At 35.2% G+C, this 16,585-nt stretch overlaps 2 protein-coding genes across 3 annotated transcripts; one reads left to right on the top strand and one right to left on the bottom strand.

The window, feature by feature from the left end:
- Positions 1–1,770: 1,770 nt before the first annotated feature.
- On the bottom strand, positions 1,771–8,455 carry LOC112702296 (uncharacterized). Of its 2 annotated transcripts, XM_025753271.2 has the most exons (9): positions 7,988–8,455; positions 7,099–7,311; positions 5,829–6,444; positions 4,584–4,619; positions 3,841–4,135; positions 3,436–3,574; positions 2,596–2,681; positions 2,311–2,476; positions 1,771–2,222 (listed from the first exon to the last, which is right to left on the bottom strand). In XM_025753271.2, the coding sequence occupies exons 3-8, from the start codon at positions 6,101–6,103 to the stop codon at positions 2,321–2,323; spliced, it is 987 nt and encodes a 328-aa protein (XP_025609056.1). In that variant the 5' UTR covers positions 6,104–6,444; positions 7,099–7,311; positions 7,988–8,455; the 3' UTR covers positions 1,771–2,222; positions 2,311–2,320. The 2 variants fall into 2 exon arrangements, with proteins under 2 accessions (XP_025609056.1, XP_025609058.1); XM_025753273.2 differs by lacking the exon at positions 4,584–4,619.
- A 6,457-nt stretch (positions 8,456–14,912) lies between these two features.
- On the top strand, positions 14,913–15,974 carry LOC140174270 (uncharacterized). Its single transcript, XM_072198666.1, has 2 exons — positions 14,913–15,035; positions 15,084–15,974. Exons 1-2 carry the CDS (start codon positions 14,913–14,915, stop codon positions 15,972–15,974), a joined length of 1,014 nt encoding a protein of 337 aa, XP_072054767.1.
- Positions 15,975–16,585: the final 611 nt, after the last annotated feature.

The following is a 16,585-nucleotide window of genomic DNA, read 5'->3' as shown; positions in this document are numbered from 1 at the left end:
CATTTTGAGCAGATACGCTCCTCATTCATGATCTAATGATTATAATAATTGACTTATTAACCTCCAAATTAATAACTCTTCCAACAATCTTGACGAAGCTTTTAAGAGAACGATTATGAGACAAGTCATTTCTCATAGATTATCTTCGTTCAAGTTCTTATAAGAAAAATATTTGGAAGTCATTGGAATTTATTGTTTTTGACCATTACTTAATTATCAACTCAATTTCTTTAGTCTAATAATTTAACAACATATTTTATTCTATATTTTTAAATACTCTATTGAATACCTTTTTATGACCCTCTAAACATTTCTCTCCTTATAAATACCTTATGATATGAACCATTTTCCCGAACTCATTCACACTAGCTCCTTAACTTAGCCATGAAAGTCTTTGCAAGTACATTGCCTATCCACTAAGAATCTGAAACTTCACGTAGAGCTCACAAATTTGCTTGCTATTCAAAGTCTCATTTACCAAAATTTTCAAGTCCTTCTGTTGTAACTTGTAACAATATAATTATTACTAATATATTCTTTAAAAGAAATGCATGCTATCAAATAAAATATTAGAATTAAATCAATTTTCATGTTTGATTCTTAAACAAAACATTCCTGTAAAAATAACAAATTAATTATATTTATTAAAAATATAATTATTTATGTGTCTTCTCTTATCAACTTAAATTAAAAAAAATTATGATAATATTTGGAAAAAATCGTAAAAAAATTTAAATTAACGAAGAGGAATTAGAAAGATGTTCAATTAACCACACTAAACAAAATAAAAAATAACCAGACCTACTTGATAAGTTGGGCCATATATATATTCAAGAGTTTGAAAAATAATTTCTGCCAAATAAAAAATAATAATTAGATTTTGGACTATACCACAAGATTTTTTTTTTTTGAGAGACCACAAGATACTTCAAAACACGCCCACGCCCACGCCCATTTAAAACCGTCTATCTGTTTTACAAGCCTGGTTCTGAAATGTGAACTAGCCCATGAATTGAATATATAACTCCACAATTTCTCGAAGGCAACTATGAGTCCAATAGTGTAAAACAAACTACATACAAAGCAACAGGAATAAAATTATATTATGGCTAACCAAGTTGCGTTGGCCTAATGGTTAGCTCACTAATCCGCTTAAACAACAGGAAAATAAAGGGTTACAATAGCCTCCCCCTTGTCTAGCGGGACTAGACAAAGACAACAAGACAAGGGGAGGCTATTGTAACCCTTTATTTTCCTCCTCTTACAATCCATTCCTCCTCTTACAATCCATATCTCATTTGTTCTTCCTCACCCTTCAATTTCATAGCATTTTGTATTGGTTTGTATAGTTCTTTTGATTGTCACATCACATGTCAAAATTGAATATCTCTAGTTGGAGTCTTGCAGTGCTAGCACAACTGTGCTTGTGACAACATTAGAGTTGAAAACCTCCTTAAAATAATGGATGGAGCTACATTGAAGTAATAGATCTCTTTCCACAATATTAGGTACATTTAATTTGTGTTTTCATTTTCTTTTTTTATTTTTAAAATTGTCAAGATAAAAGATAAAAACAAGAAGTAAAAACAATCCTATTTTCTCTTTTGACTTCACAAAATCCTGAAAACGGAAAATGAAAACAAAAAATAGAAACAAAAGCCAATCCACCCTAGAGATTGTTTCATATTAACTTGGTTTTTGATCTTTTGATGTGTCCAAGGATATTGGCAAGAAGTGTAAGGAAACGATTAGATGCGTATGCTATAGCCATTGATCAAAAGAGGCAACATGTATTGGATATTCAAAAACCAATAGCAGTATTTGCGCATTGGCGCAACTTTCTTAACTAAAAAGTAAAAACCCAACATGAATCAGTACAAGAAACATAGCTATGTGCAAGGGTTGATTATCAAAACTAATGATGACAAAATAAGGATGCATTTCATGTAACTCTCTAATTACAATCCAGTATCAATAGATAGGAAAACTAGAAAAGAAAAAATCCTATGCATAATCCTTCTATCGGTCTAAAAAGTGAAGATGATTTCTTAAGAGGTGCTTGGATGATATGATAATGGAGCAATGTGTTCACCAAATAGGACAGAATATCCTTCTTCGAATGCAAGGCAACTGCCACTTTCATAGACTATATTTGAAGCCTTGGCAGGACAAAACCCAAGAAGGCATGCCACGATTCATCGAGTAACAGCCACTTTCATGTTCTGTTTATAACAGTGTAATCTCAATGGACTAAGCTATATAATTTTGTTGGCGAATTTTCGTATCAATGTAAAGTTGGAAACAACCAACCTGATCAAAACTACTGGTTTTTCTTGAGACTGGATGTGGAAAAGGCTGATTTCGGTGTTTGACTGGACCTTGTTTTACTGGCATCCAGATTAGAACTTCTAATAATGAAAAGGAAAGTCTCAACAAGCATGGCCACCACCAACCCAAGAATTCCTCCAGCAGCATTCTGTACCATAGATAAGAGAGGAAGAAAGAAAAAGGATAATCAAGAGGAGATTCCACTTGGCTAACGACTAAAACTAAACTAATTGAGGATAATAATGAAAAACAGATTTTAGAGGGTACCATGGCAGGACTGTGATTAAACAATGCTCTAAATGCAGCATAACCAACTAGATAGCCAGTAAACATGGTAACCACCACATGTAATCCTGAAAAAATGTTCAATAATAAAAAATAAATGGTTAGTAATACAACATGTATAGATGAATATTTGCCAAATAACATGCTTAAAAGAAAAGGCAGAAAACTATAGATTTCGGTCATCTAAATTTTATTTCCTTATTTCATAATAGTATAACAAATAGAATATTCAAGGGACTAATTTTTAAATAATATCAGAACTCCCAATCACAGAAGAGAGTTGAATCGACAAGGAAAAGTTATTGCCATCTTATAATGGAAAAGGAACAAATATCGAGAGTAAACTAAACAGAACGTATTTGAACTTGTGAAAATGTCATTAACCATTTGTCTAAAGTTTTATCCTTCCGAAAGTTTTCAGCTATTAGATTACAAATAATTATCTTGTACATAATCCAATGAAAAAAAAAAGGTAATCCAGTACCCCAAGCTCCTTTTCACCTCCAATTACAGCCAAAATAGGATTTTAAGGTAAATCATACTACCAAATCCAAGTATCCCACCAAAGACATTCATGCGAGTAAGTTAAAAAACCAAAGCTTCCACAACTTCAAAAGGCACAACTTAAACAGTTGAATTGATCCATGTTTCATTTGAGTAACATGGGAAGCAAATCATGAAAGCAAAAGTAATACTTTCTCATTTCACAAATAACAAAACTAACAAACAAAGAAGGATCTATAGCTACATAAAACACTAGACTAGACTATGATATTACAAACTATAGTCCAAGAGATAAGACTTAATTGGAAAGGTAATTACCAAATCCTAACTGGTCCTTGTAAGAAGAGAATGGTTCCTCAACTTCCTTCTTTGGTGCAATGTCCTTCACTAGCTCTTGATAAGCTTTCCTTTCAGCCAAGTCTTGCAACTTTTTCAGCCTTGACTTCAATTCTTCACTCTTCACAAACCGAAGGAACAACACAATAATCACTCATATGATGAAATTTCACCATGAATTGGAGACAAATACAGTAATGCACCATCTAATTTTTGAAATTCCAATTGTTCTTCCTATCTAAGTAACAATTTTTAGGGTTAAACAAGATCAAGTACAAATTTTGAAGCTGGAAGATTTGAGAAACAAAAATTAGGACAGCCGTAACAATCGAAATTTAAATTGAGAAATTAAATTGAAAAATGGGAACTAGAGTTTTGACTTTTGACCTTCTGCCTGGGCTTCGGGCTAGAGAAGACGAATCGCGTGCCGGAGAAGAGTTGGGTCAATTCGGGTCGGGTGGATGGATCAGAGGCCATCCAGACAGAGCGGAGAGGCTCGTATGAAAGCTCAGATTGGGAGAGAAGATCAGCGGATGTGTGTCGGAGGTGGTGGGAGAGATTAGGGTCTTGAGAGGCTCCAGAGAGGAAAACCCTAATTGATTCGGTGGTGGATATTACTAATCCGACCCGGTTTGAATCATTGGTAGCCATTGTTGCGTGGTTGATGCTGCTGCTGCTCCTACTGCAGGAGAGACGAATGAGTAGTCATGAAATAGAGGAAGGAACAAGGTAAGTCAAAGTTTGGGTGTTCGCGGTGCGGTTTGGTTCGGTTTTTGAGAGAAAAGTCATCCGATCCGGTCGTTTAATTAAACTGCGGTTCGGTTTGGTTCGGTTTTTTTCTCAAGGTCATCCGAACCAAACTAAACCAAATAAAATCGGTTTGGTTTGGTTCGGTTTGTTCGGTTTTTTTCAATCAATTCAAAAAGAATACTACCATACTATTTTACAAAGTCATATCATTGACTACGACAAACACGAATACACAATAACTAACAAAGTCTTGATCTAATGAAATTTAACGACAAAAGAAATTCAAATACGACAATTAAAGATGTTTAAAAGTTCAGTAGTCAACACAACTGAAAGATAAAAATAAATTTTCAAGTCATGGACGGGTTGAAAGCGCTTGCCAGTGAATTGAAGTAGAAGACATGACTTCCCAACTCCTATAATAATAAAACAAGAAGGCTACATAAGTAACTTCTCTCCATAAATAAACTACTGCTCATAATATTACATATACACTTTGAACACAATACATATATGAAATGAAAACAAACAGACTACAACTTCAATTAGCTTTGTCACTGGTGCCTCGATTCATATTAATTGTTTCTAGCAATTAGGATTACAAGTAATACTGAAGTGCCCATTACAATCTCAAAGTTTTACATTTTTTTTTGTTTTAACAAAAATTCCCATATTATACAATTTTAATGAAGTGACTACTATAATTACATTATGAAAAGTTGATTAGTCATTAGAAGCTGTGAACAACTGCAAAAGCATTAATAGTTCATATTTTGGATGTCAATGGTATTGGGGGAAAAATTGGGAACCAGATGGGATCAGCATCAAATCAATCCAGCTACGATATTAATTTTATGCACCAAATAAGATCATAAAAACACAAAGAAACTATAAGCTTAAAAAAGAGATCCCAAATGGAAGCTGGAAAAGCGCCACGCGTACAAAAGAATCAAGCATTAAAATTTCCAGAATTCTCAACAATTGAAAAGCTGAACCCCATGGGGTAATTAAGAAAATTGAACAATTATTATAATAAATTGATCATAAGATTCATAAAAGCTATATCATAAAAATCAGGGGAAATAATTGGAATTACCGTTATCACCGATGATGATGTTGGGGTCAGTGGTGTGGTGGGAGACTGGGAGCTGCTGTGTTGAACTCTTGATCATGGCCAGAACCCAGAAATTTATAACCAGCAATCCAACAATACCAAATTCTTAACAATAAACTGAATAATACGCTGATCTCAATACACTGAACAATAATTCAATAACCAGCAATTCCTGAACAAAACCTAAACAATGTCATCTAATTACTTGATGTTAACTATTTAAAACAAAATCTGTTTATGAGTGATTTTTATTGTTATTAGTATTATTGTTGTTAGTTGTGGTGGTGGTAAATAGCAAGTGTCAGATGAGTATTTCAGTAAATCAACAACAAATAAATTAAACCATGAATAAAAACCAGCAACAAATAAATATATACCGAAATGGAAATTGAACAACAATATACAAAAATCAACAATAAATTAAACCATGAACAAAAATTAGCAACAAATATACACTGAAACAGAAATTGAACAACAATGAATCAATGATTATTGAACAAAAATTGAATACCTAAATTGGAGGCTCCTTATCTGACTTGACTCGATGGCGGCTGCTATCCGTGTCTCCGCGAGGCCAGAAACGATGCTGTGGGTGGCTGGGTGGTGCTGTCTCCGCGAGGCCAGAAACGATGCTGTGGGTGGTGACGCGGGTGGTGCTGGCTCTGCGACGATGGTGTTGGCTGGTGCTGTCTGCGAGGAGGTGCTGGGACGAAAGGTTCGGCGGCGCTGTGTGAAAGACTGGAAGGGTTCGGTGGCGCTGGGAGGTGGTGAGAGGAAGGGGTTCATTAGCGCAGGGAGATGGTGGGAGGAAGGGGTTCACGCATGTTGGGAGTGGGAGGTGCTGGCTGCTGCGAGACTGGGAGTGGGTTTCGAAAGTAGAGAGCGCAGAGTGAATGTGAGGGTTGGCGGCTAGGTTAGGTTATGCTGTGAGGGGGTTGGGGGGTGGGGGGAGGGTTGGTTTTATTTGTTTTTTTTTAACCGGTTCGGTTCGGTTCGGTTAGGGTTTTCATTGTCAAAACCAAAAACCGAACCGAACCGCAATAAAAACAGCAAAATATAATTTTTTCGGTTTTTTCCAAGGTTCGGAAAACCGGACCGGTCATCAAACCGCTCTAGTTACTGGTTCACTGGTTCATTGGTCCAACCGGTTCAACCGATGGTTCAACCGGAAAAACCGTTTCAGAATAAAATAATAAATAAATTATATATAAACATTATAAAATATAATTATAGTCTAATATAAATCTTAAATATCTTCCAAATTTAAAACATTATATGAAATGTCAACCAAATCCATATGATCTTATCAAAATACAAAGTTAAATAGTGAAAAGAGCAATGGTGCAAACAGCAACAATACAACTAGAAATAATCATTAATCACTCCTAAATTAATTCAAAACAGTAGCATAACAAATAATCACCCCTAAATTAATTCAAAACAGCGGCATAACAAAATTACAAATCACAAATCACAAATCACAAATCACAAATCACAAATCACAAATTCAAAATTCAAAACACTCAGTGCCATAATTCCATAACAAAACAGCAGTATAAGTGCATAACAAGTTAACAACAGCAGCTTAACAAGCCACAATCAATAATCACAAATTTCAAACTCAAATCAGCAGCATTACAAAAGACCCAAGAAATCACAAATCACAAATTCAACCTCAAATCCCTAAAAGAGTAACACAGACTCAACTTTCCACTAACCTCAAATCAGTAATCAGTAAATCAGTAAATCAGCATTGATCAAACTAAATGTATACCAGCTACCTTCAATTTATTTTTGTATTTTGCAACCCCTGGTTTTGTTTTGCAGTTTTGCTTCCTTCCACTTGATCACATTAGATGTATTGAATCTAATTGGTGCAGCCCCACTTGCCCATTAATGTCTCCCACAATTTGGTGCAGAGGATTGCATATTCAGCTTGACAAAAATGTTAGAGCTTCCATTTCCACCAACCTCGGAAGTTCAACCTGAAATCCCTGAAAACAGAGTAACACATACTCAACTTTCCACTAACCTCAAATCAGTAAATCAGTAATCACAATAAAAATAGGAGGATCGACAAGCATGTTATTATTCACAGAAGCTAAGAACAATGAAAAATGGAGAAAGATTTAACAGTTTTCAACCCAATTTTAACAAAGCTCATCACAATCATTAACAACAATAAAAAGCATTGAAGGAACAGTGAATCAGTAACATAGGCAGTGCAAATTTAAAATTTAAAAGCTATCAATTTAAAATTTATCATCAAATACAATCAGAAAGCAAAGCCAATCAACCAAGCACTGAATGAGCATTCTGTTCTGATTATGTGACTGGGAAGCAACAAATTCAGCAACAAATTCAAGTTACAGCAACAAAAACATAATAGAAAATCGTTTATGGTTTCTATTGTATATTGAAAATTTTGCTATTAATTGTTTATGATTTCAACAAAAACACAATGCAGCAGCAGTAGCACAGTGGAGCCACAAAACACACAACAACACACTAGAAGCCAGAAGCCACAGCAGAAAGCCAAAGCCAGAGAAAATCAATGCTTTCAACAAAAACACAAAACCCTATCATCATTGAATGATTTGTTGATTTCAGAACAGAGAGTCACATAATAAAACGAAAAACGAAGAACAAAGGCACACCAAAGCCACTGACCTTCGAGAGGGCGACGGCGACAAGACGACGGCAAGCAGGACGAATCCGATGGAGGATGGGCGCCGAGCGAGGAAAAAGACAGCGAACAGGGGGTTTGACTTGGATAATGCCAACAGACGAAGAGAGACTCCTTGGTGACAAACCCCTGACTGCTACAGATGGCGACAAACAACAGTGACAAACAACGGCGATAACACGACGGCGGCCGAGCTCAAGGAAGAAGCAGTGCGCCTGCGACTGGTTACTGCGAACAGATCGAAGACTTGGAGAACTCCCCTGACTGTGACGCACGAAGACTCGAGGAGACAAGCCCCTGACTGCGACGGACGGCGGCAAACACGGCTCCTCCCTGCGGCGGTGGTGGCGGTGGTGGCGGCTAGGGTTTTTCCCTGGTTGAGGCCAAGCGTGTTCTGCACTTCTGCTCGAAGGAATAAGGAAGGAGATGGTGAAGGGCGTTTTGTTTCTCCCGTTAAGCGCGAAACGGCGCCGTTTTATTCAAACCGGGCGGTTCCGGTTCCGGTTTGACCGGCCGGTTTTTGTCCGGTTTAACGGTTTATATCCGATTTTATAATTTCCGGTTTTAGACATCAAACCAAACCGTTTATGTCTCCGGTTCGCGGTTAAACCGGTCGAACCGGCCGGTCCAGTCCGGTTTTTAGAACATTGGTTTTTTCGGTTTTCGGTTTATTCGGTTTTCGGTTTTTCGGTTCGGTCGATCGGTTTTGTTCGGTCCGGATCGGTTTTGAACACCCCTAAGTCAAACCGTAGTTAAACTACTTTAATTAAATATACAAATAAATTATTAAAATTCAATGATTTTTCAGTTTCATATAATCAAGGTTTTGAAAATCAGACCGGTCATCGAACTACTCTAATTATTGGTTTATTAGTTCAATTAAAAAAACCGTTTATAATAAATACCTAATTCAATAAAAATTCAATGAATAAAGTAATTAGTTCTAAACACTCTTCTCCTGCATTTTTTTACTTCAAAAGAGATTATAAACAACTAGTTCTATCAATAAAAAAAACTACAATGATATGCAATACCAAAAATAGGCCAATAATAAAGAGGTCTGCTACGCATACAAGTTTTTTTGGCTTAGAAGTCTTACAAATCTAATAAAACACACGCATTACATTTAATTAACGCATTACACACTTCCACATTCAAGAGTAAATAAAACGCATGTTATTCAACAACTTTCTGTTTCCAAAGCGCGCTACTCACCATGCATTATGAACGACTCTTCTTCTTCTTCCTCCATGAAAATAATTTTCTTGCCAAATTTAAAGATAATGGAACTTCAGAAATACACCCAAACGATTACAGAAATATACCCCAACGATTACAGAAATACACCCAAACGGTTATAGGAATTCACCCAAACGGTTACAGGAATTCACCCAAAGGATTATAAAAATACACCCAAAGAATTTAAGAAATACACCCAAAATTCGTTGAAGTACACCTTATGCATATTTCAGAACTCTTTCTCTTTCTCTTCCTCATCTTCTGCTTCTTCTTCTTCAAAAACGATTTCATTTGATGTCAAAAAAATGGAAATCGAGAATAACGAAGAAAGAAAACAGAGAAAAAAGCACGTAAATAAAGAAGAAGAACAGAAAGAGGAAGAAGAACGTGCAGCAAGAAGAAGAAGGAGAAAGAAAAGGCAAGAAAAGAAAGAAAAGAAGAGGAAGAGGAAGAAGAACGTGCAAGAAGAAGAAGAACGAGAAAGAGAAAGTAAGAAACGAAAGAAAAGAAGAAGAAGAACGTGCAGCAAGAAGAAGAAGAAGGAGAAAGAGAAAGCAAGAAACAAAAGAAAAGAAGAAGAAGAAGAAGAAGAGGAAGAAGAAGAAGAACGTAGACCTTGCATCTCGTTTTTGGGGTTTATTCGTTAATTAACTTGTAAAGCATATAAGCCCTAATGACTTGTATGCAGAGCTTTTCTCAATAATAAAATAGTAAAGGGTTTCTCTCTTCAATTCTATGTTCAAGCTTGTAGCAGACCAGAATCACCAAAGTAATACCATTGAAATAATCCTCCTTAATTCTTATATAACTCAAAGAATTTCTTACAAAATGAAAATTGAACACAACACACGGTCTTAAAACAAAAACAAAACAACATTCAGAAATCAATCACCTTTTCCAAACACGGCCTTAAAACAAAACAATATTTAGAGTATGAGCATTGATCACAAAACTGATTTCTGAAACAACAAAATCAGCCGAACAAGGTTCAGAATTTGAGCATTGATCACAAAAAATTGATTTCTGAAACAAAACAAAAACAACAGAACAACATTTAGAGTTTGAACATTGATCACAAAAAATTGATTTCTGAAAGAAAATAAACACAGCAAAACTAGCAGAACAACATTCAGAGTTTGAGCACTGATCACAAAAAAATTGATTTTTGAAACAAAACAAACACTCATCAAAACAATGAAAACTGATTTTTTTTTTCAGAAGAAGAAAACAATGAAAACATGAAGCGTATAATAAATCAATGATCACCAATATCCAGCAATAATCTCCAAGACAATAATAAATACACAACAATAATTTAGCAAATAAACAAGAACGAGACCTAAATAGAAAATCCAACAAATTAAATCGCAGCAACCTAACAATTTAGCAAATTAAAACAACAACATCCCACCAATTTAGCAAATGATCAATTTAACAAGTTCAAGAACTGAAAATCACAATTGTTCCTGCGTGAAAAGAGGTCTCTGAGGTATAGCCTGTTCTGTTAGTGCTTGAACTTGCTTTCCTTAGGAGTGAGAGGAAGGAACATCGTCTTCTTGTAAGGACGGCGGCATTGGGCACCTGCAAAGGGACTCCAACGCTCAAGTTAGTAAGAGTAGAAGATAAATATGAGTTATTCAGAATGAATAACGTACCTCCTTCATGTCAGGAGTGGATATATTTATAGAATTGTTGTGCTACAGGCAGTTACTTAATGGGTCTAATATTGTGAAGTTGTTAGGTGATAACTGCTCTTTAGTGTTCTTCTTTAAAGAGATTTGCGGAGAGATTCCTCATCTGGATTGGCACGTAGTTATTTGATTTTATAGGATAAATCCGTTAGGAGAGTAAAATATGTACTCTCCACGTACTCTTGATATAGTACGTGTGTATTTAGTTTTAACCGAATTCCGATTTATAGTTTTACCTGGGCCGAATTATAGCCAACGGATGGATCATAGCCCCAAACTTGACCTGTGAAAATTTTTAATTAAACAGGTTGAGCTTCCGACCTATAAATCGGAATTGTGACTATGGCAGCCCCAAACTCAACTTGTTAGATTGAAAAGAGGAAAAAATGAAAAAAAAATTGGTAGTAACAGATGAAATAGATAAACAAATAAATAAAGCTGAATAAAAAAGATGTAGCCCTCAAATTTAGTCAGTTAGTCAATATTTATTCAAAAACAATTGAGTGGTAAGAGTTGTTTAATCAATATAATTGTGTGGGGATACTTTTCTGCTTGAGAACAATTTTTCATGGATTGCATATAGTATTTGATTGACGCGAACTGAAAAGTTCAAAAATATGTATTCATTGACCGAATCAATTGTCTTGAGAGAATTTTTCCAACCCACAGTAACTTATTGACGAATTTCTTACTCAAAGCAATTAATTATTGAATATTGAGTGAATAATAAAGATTTGTTTCGATTGGTAAAAAGTCATTTTTTTGGATTGATTAATAGCCAATTTTGTTTTCCGAAAGATTGATTAATTGATTTTGATATGTGAAATGATAAGATACATACATAATATGAAGCAATTAGAATATATAGAGTAGTAGATACCTCGTAAGAAGTTATGATGTATTGAAAGTTGACATAAAAGATTTATATGAGCAAATTAGATTATACATATGCATAGTTTTACCGAAGTAGAAATGTCAATCGCGACTTATAGGTAAGGTTCATAAGTTATAACTTGAGGTGGAGGAGGAGGTGAAATGTGTTCACGTATGATCGAGATCCATTCTCATAAGTTGAAGGTGAAAAATTGAAGACACATTAAAGATGTCCTGTTCCAATTACCAATACATTAAGAAGAAATTTTGTTAAATACATATCCTGAATTTATTGCATAAATTAAAATTAAACTCCGTCATTTTGAATAATTGAAAAAACATGAATAAGACAGCACGAACATTGAGTAATTAGTTGAAGAACAAGTAGTAATTGCTAATAATAATAATAATATAAACAACAAATAGAGAAGTTTCCAATAATACATGAAGACAATTGAAAAAGAATAAAAAAATATACGTGTCAATAGGAATAAGTAGTTATGTATTATGATGTTTTCCTAAAAATCAATAAGAAAATGTCATTACCAGGATAAGTTGCTTAAAAATTTTATAATCGGCAACATAAGAAGAAAAAACAGAAATTCGGCATAATAATAAATATGATGATTAGAGCAAAGCAATGTAAATAAGGAATAAAGCGAATAAATGATAAATTTGTAAAAATTTATTTAAAAATATTGTAAAAGATTGTTAAATTTGGTTCAAAACTCGAATATAATTTCAATTTTATAAACTTCGGTGGAGCAGAAATTAGTTTCTTCGGCTCCTTTCTTATTTTTCTCGTTTTTGCTCCTGTTGGTCCTACTCCTGTTGGGGTCCTACGAGGACAGAAGATTTTGGCCATTTTCTTTGCTTCCACTTGGAGAGTGATGTTCATTACTATCAGTTCATCATGAGTAGGTGGGAGAACAACATCATCACTATGGACCTGTAAAAATAATAACAAAAGGTTCTTGTGGGGTTATTTAATTTTGGCCCCACGGTGGGCGCCAAATGTTCCTGCGTGAAAAGAGGTCTCCGAGGTATAGTCTGTTCTGTTAGTACTTGAACTTGCTTTCCCTAGGAGTGAGAGGAAGGAACATCGTCTTCTTGTAAGAACGGCGGCGTTGGGCACCTGCAAAAGGACTCCAACGCTCAAGTTAGTAAGAGTAGAAGATAAATATGAGATATTCAGAATGAATAACGTACCTCCTTCATGTCAGGAGTGGATATATTTATAGAATTGTTGTGCTACAAGCGGTTACTTAATGGGTCTAATATTGTGGAGTTGTTACTGAGTGGGTGATAACTGCTCTTTAGTGCTCTTCTTTAGAGAGATTTGCGGAGAGATTCCTGTGCTCATCTGGGTTGGCACGTAGTTATTTGATTTTATAGAATAAATCCGTTAGGAGATTAAAACATGTACTGTATTTAGTTTCAACCGGATTCCGATTTATAGTTTTACTTGGGCCGAATTATAGCCAACGGATGGATCAACAACAAAAGCAAAAAATAAAAAATAAAAAATAAAAAATAACAGAAGAACAACAACACAAGAACAATTAGCAAATTAACAAGTTCACAATAACAGTTAAAATTTACCAGAAGAAACTAATGCAAGTGGAATTGTCATGCTAATATATTTTCTGCAAAGATGCTATTTGTGCAGCTAAAATTTCCTAATTACTAAGATCCAATTATTCTAATTTCACATGCAATCAACTTACTAAGTTTCTAAAAACTAGAAATTATAAAACTAACCAGAAATATGGTTAAAGCATTTCATCAAACATGTTGAGTGCGGCAAACAAACGGCGGCTGAGCAGACAAAGACGACAGACGCCGAGCTCAAAGAAGCAGCTACGATCGGTGATAGCAAACAGGGGTTGAAGACTTGGAGCACGAAGGAAGATAGATAGACGGATGGCTGGCGAACTTTGAGTGCAAGGGAAGCTACGGAAGAGTTTTGGTTTGGTACTAATTTTCTTTGCTTCAGAAAGTAGGGGGTGTGTTCACAAATGACGGGGTGAAAAGGGGTGCTAACGAGTTGGGACGTGGGTTCTCTCTTCTTTTTTTTTTTTGTTAAAAAACATGAAACGAGTCAACTATGAAAACCATTTAATTATTTTTATTTTTATGTAAATTCTAATTTAACATTAATTTTATAATTTAGTTAAAGTTTTTTTTTCACTTCTTACAGTATCTCTTAAATTCTGATACTTACTTAATTAAATTAGTAAACTAATTATTAAATTAACCTAACTTGATTTAGTCAAAATATTTAAATACATTAGTTGAGAAAATATAAATATAAATATTTAATATTTTTATTTAACATATAAAAAATTATATTTAATTTATATTTTTTATTCAAACATCTTATTTGTAATATAATTTAATTTTAATACACTATAAAATAATTATTGATATTTAATTACATAACATTACATCAATAAAAATAATTCGCATGAATGTGATGAATAATAAGATTGTGCATGTACAGGAGCATGCAATTTAATATGACAAAAAAATAGAGGTGATTCTGGATATTGGGTATCCGATTACTTGTTTAAATTCGAACCGAATTAATTAAATTGTTCTGAAACTAACTAGTAATCAGATTAAACCTGAACCAAAATAATGACTCTCTCTAGTAATTAGTTTGCTGGAAGTATAGAACCCGAACCAACCTTTAGATTTGACTATGTGATAATTAAATAGAAAAATAAAAATTTAAAATATTATATACCTTTTAATATGTTTGAATTTTAATATGTTTAGTTTTTATTGTGTTTGGTATTTAACATATTTGAATTATTTCTATTGATTTTTAACAACGGTCAACATAAGTTATATATAGAAATGTCAATTAGAAGGTTTGGTTATTTATCTATATAGCAATCTATCATATATATTTTTGGTAGGAATAAATTAAGATAACAAATCAAGCTGTTATATTAGGAAAAAATTTGCTGTGATTTGTTGATTAGAATATATACATATATAAAATTTGTATCAAAGAGAAAACAGGCTGATTACCATTATTTATTATGGCATCAAAGTCTAACTTGAGAAACACATAAAATAGAGGATGACCTGAGAAATCATGGCGACAGAGCCAGAGAAGACCATCGGAGACAAACCACACTCCTCAGGAGGAGACGAGAAGAAGACTCACTCGCCATACGACCTCAACGCGAGTGATAACCCAGGAAACATAATGACGCAGGTGTAATTACGTGGAAAAAATTATGACGAATGGGCGAGGGAAGTGAAGATTTCTCTTCGAGCTCGGAGAAAGTGGGGATTCATTGACGGGACTCACACAGAACCAGGAAAGGATGCACCTGAACTTGAAGATTATTGGACGGTCCAATCCATGATTGTTTTGTGGATTTTGAATACGATCGAGCCAAGCTTGCGGACCACCGTGGCGTATGCAGAGAATGCGAAGACGTTGTGGGAGGACATCAAAGAACGCTTCTCCGTTGTGAATGGACCTCGAATACAGCAGTTGAAAGCAGATTTGACAAGGTGTAAGCAAGAAGGTGCGTCCATGGCTGCGTACTATGAAAAGTTGAAAATACTTTGGGATGAACTTGCAAATTGTGACCAGATTTCCAAATGCACTTGTGGTGGGTGCAAGTGTTCAATTGGCTTTCAACTTGAGAAGCGAAGGGAAGAAGAAAAGGTTCACCAACTCCTCATGGGCCTTGATGATGTCATCTATGCCACTGTGAGATCGAATATCCTTGCAACCGATCCCTTACCTTCACTTAATCGTGTGTACACGATGTTAATTCAAGAGGAAAGGGTGAAGACAATCACCAAGTCCGCGGATGAAAGTGGATTGGTTGTGGGACTTACGGCGCATGTCGGCAACAAGGTTAGAAGGGGAGGTGAACATGGAGAAAAGACCGTGACGTCTTCCAAGTGCGGCAAAAATGGGCATGATGTGAAAGAGTGTTTTCAAATAGTGGGTTACCCAGAATGGTGGGGTGACCGGCCAAGGCACGAAGGAAGAGGCACTGGCAGAGGATCAGGAAGACAAGGGATGCGCAACCGAGGGGCTCAAACACGTGCTAATGTGGCGTGTACTGGAGGAAGTGGAAGTCATGTGAATAACCTAGAAGAAAAGAATCTTGACATGACAGGTTTAACTAGTTAGCAATGGAAGGTATTGGTTGATATGATCAGCAAACAAAAATCAGCTGAATCTGAGAAAATGACTGGTAAGAGAATTCGGGATTTGTGGATCATCGATAGTGGTGCTTCTAACCACATGACAGGTACCTTGAAAAATTTGTGTGAAAAAAGGACCATTTCAGGATGCCCAGTGTGGTTGCCTAACGGTGAGCAGGTGCTTACTTGCAAACAAGGAACTGTGGTTCTTGACGGAAGACTTCAGTTGAAAAATGTCCTTTATGTACCAAAATTAAAATGCAACTTGCTTTCTGTTCCACAATTGACTAATGAAAAAAACTGTGTTGTACAATTCACTTACAAGCTGTGTATTATGCAGGACCGCACTTCGAGGAAGATGATTAGAGTGGGTGAACGGAAGGATGGGCTCTATTGGTATCGTGGTGTGTACAAGACTCAAGCAAGTCATGTCAAAGCTGAAAATAAATTGACTCTGTGGCATAAGAGATTGGGACATCCATCATTTAAAATTGTGCAAATGATCCCCAATGTGAGTGACAAATGTACTAGCGAAGAGGTGAATAAAATTTGTGAAATTTGTGAAAAATACAAACAAACAAGAGATAAGTTTCCATT

The sequence above is a fragment of the Arachis hypogaea genome, chromosome 7 (genome assembly GCF_003086295.3).
Source record: "Arachis hypogaea cultivar Tifrunner chromosome 7, arahy.Tifrunner.gnm2.J5K5, whole genome shotgun sequence".
Classification (NCBI taxonomy): Eukaryota; Viridiplantae; Streptophyta; class Magnoliopsida; order Fabales; family Fabaceae; genus Arachis; species Arachis hypogaea.
Note: the sequence above shows the minus strand (reverse complement) of the source record. Positions and strands in the feature narration are given on the sequence as shown.

What these genes read in the sequence shown, in the direction of transcription:
- LOC112702296 (XM_025753271.2), bottom strand. Translation starts at nt 6,103, where the DNA reads ATGAACCCCTTCCTCTCACCACCTCCCAGCGCCACCGAACCCTTCCAG. An exon ending in ATAAGGAGCCTCCAATTTAG is followed by an intron (nt 4,620 to 5,828) that starts GTATTCAATTTT and finishes TTATTATTATAG; the next exon opens with GAGTTGGGAAGTCATGTCTT. An exon ending in TTAATCACAGTCCTGCCATG is followed by an intron (nt 2,477 to 2,595) that starts GTACCCTCTAAA and finishes TCTATGGTACAG; the next exon opens with AATGCTGCTGGAGGAATTCT.
- LOC140174270 (XM_072198666.1), top strand. Translation starts at nt 14,913, where the DNA reads ATGGCGACAGAGCCAGAGAAGACCATCGGAGACAAACCACACTCCTCA. An exon ending in CAGGAAACATAATGACGCAG is followed by an intron (nt 15,036 to 15,083) that starts GTGTAATTACGT and finishes AGGGAAGTGAAG; the next exon opens with ATTTCTCTTCGAGCTCGGAG.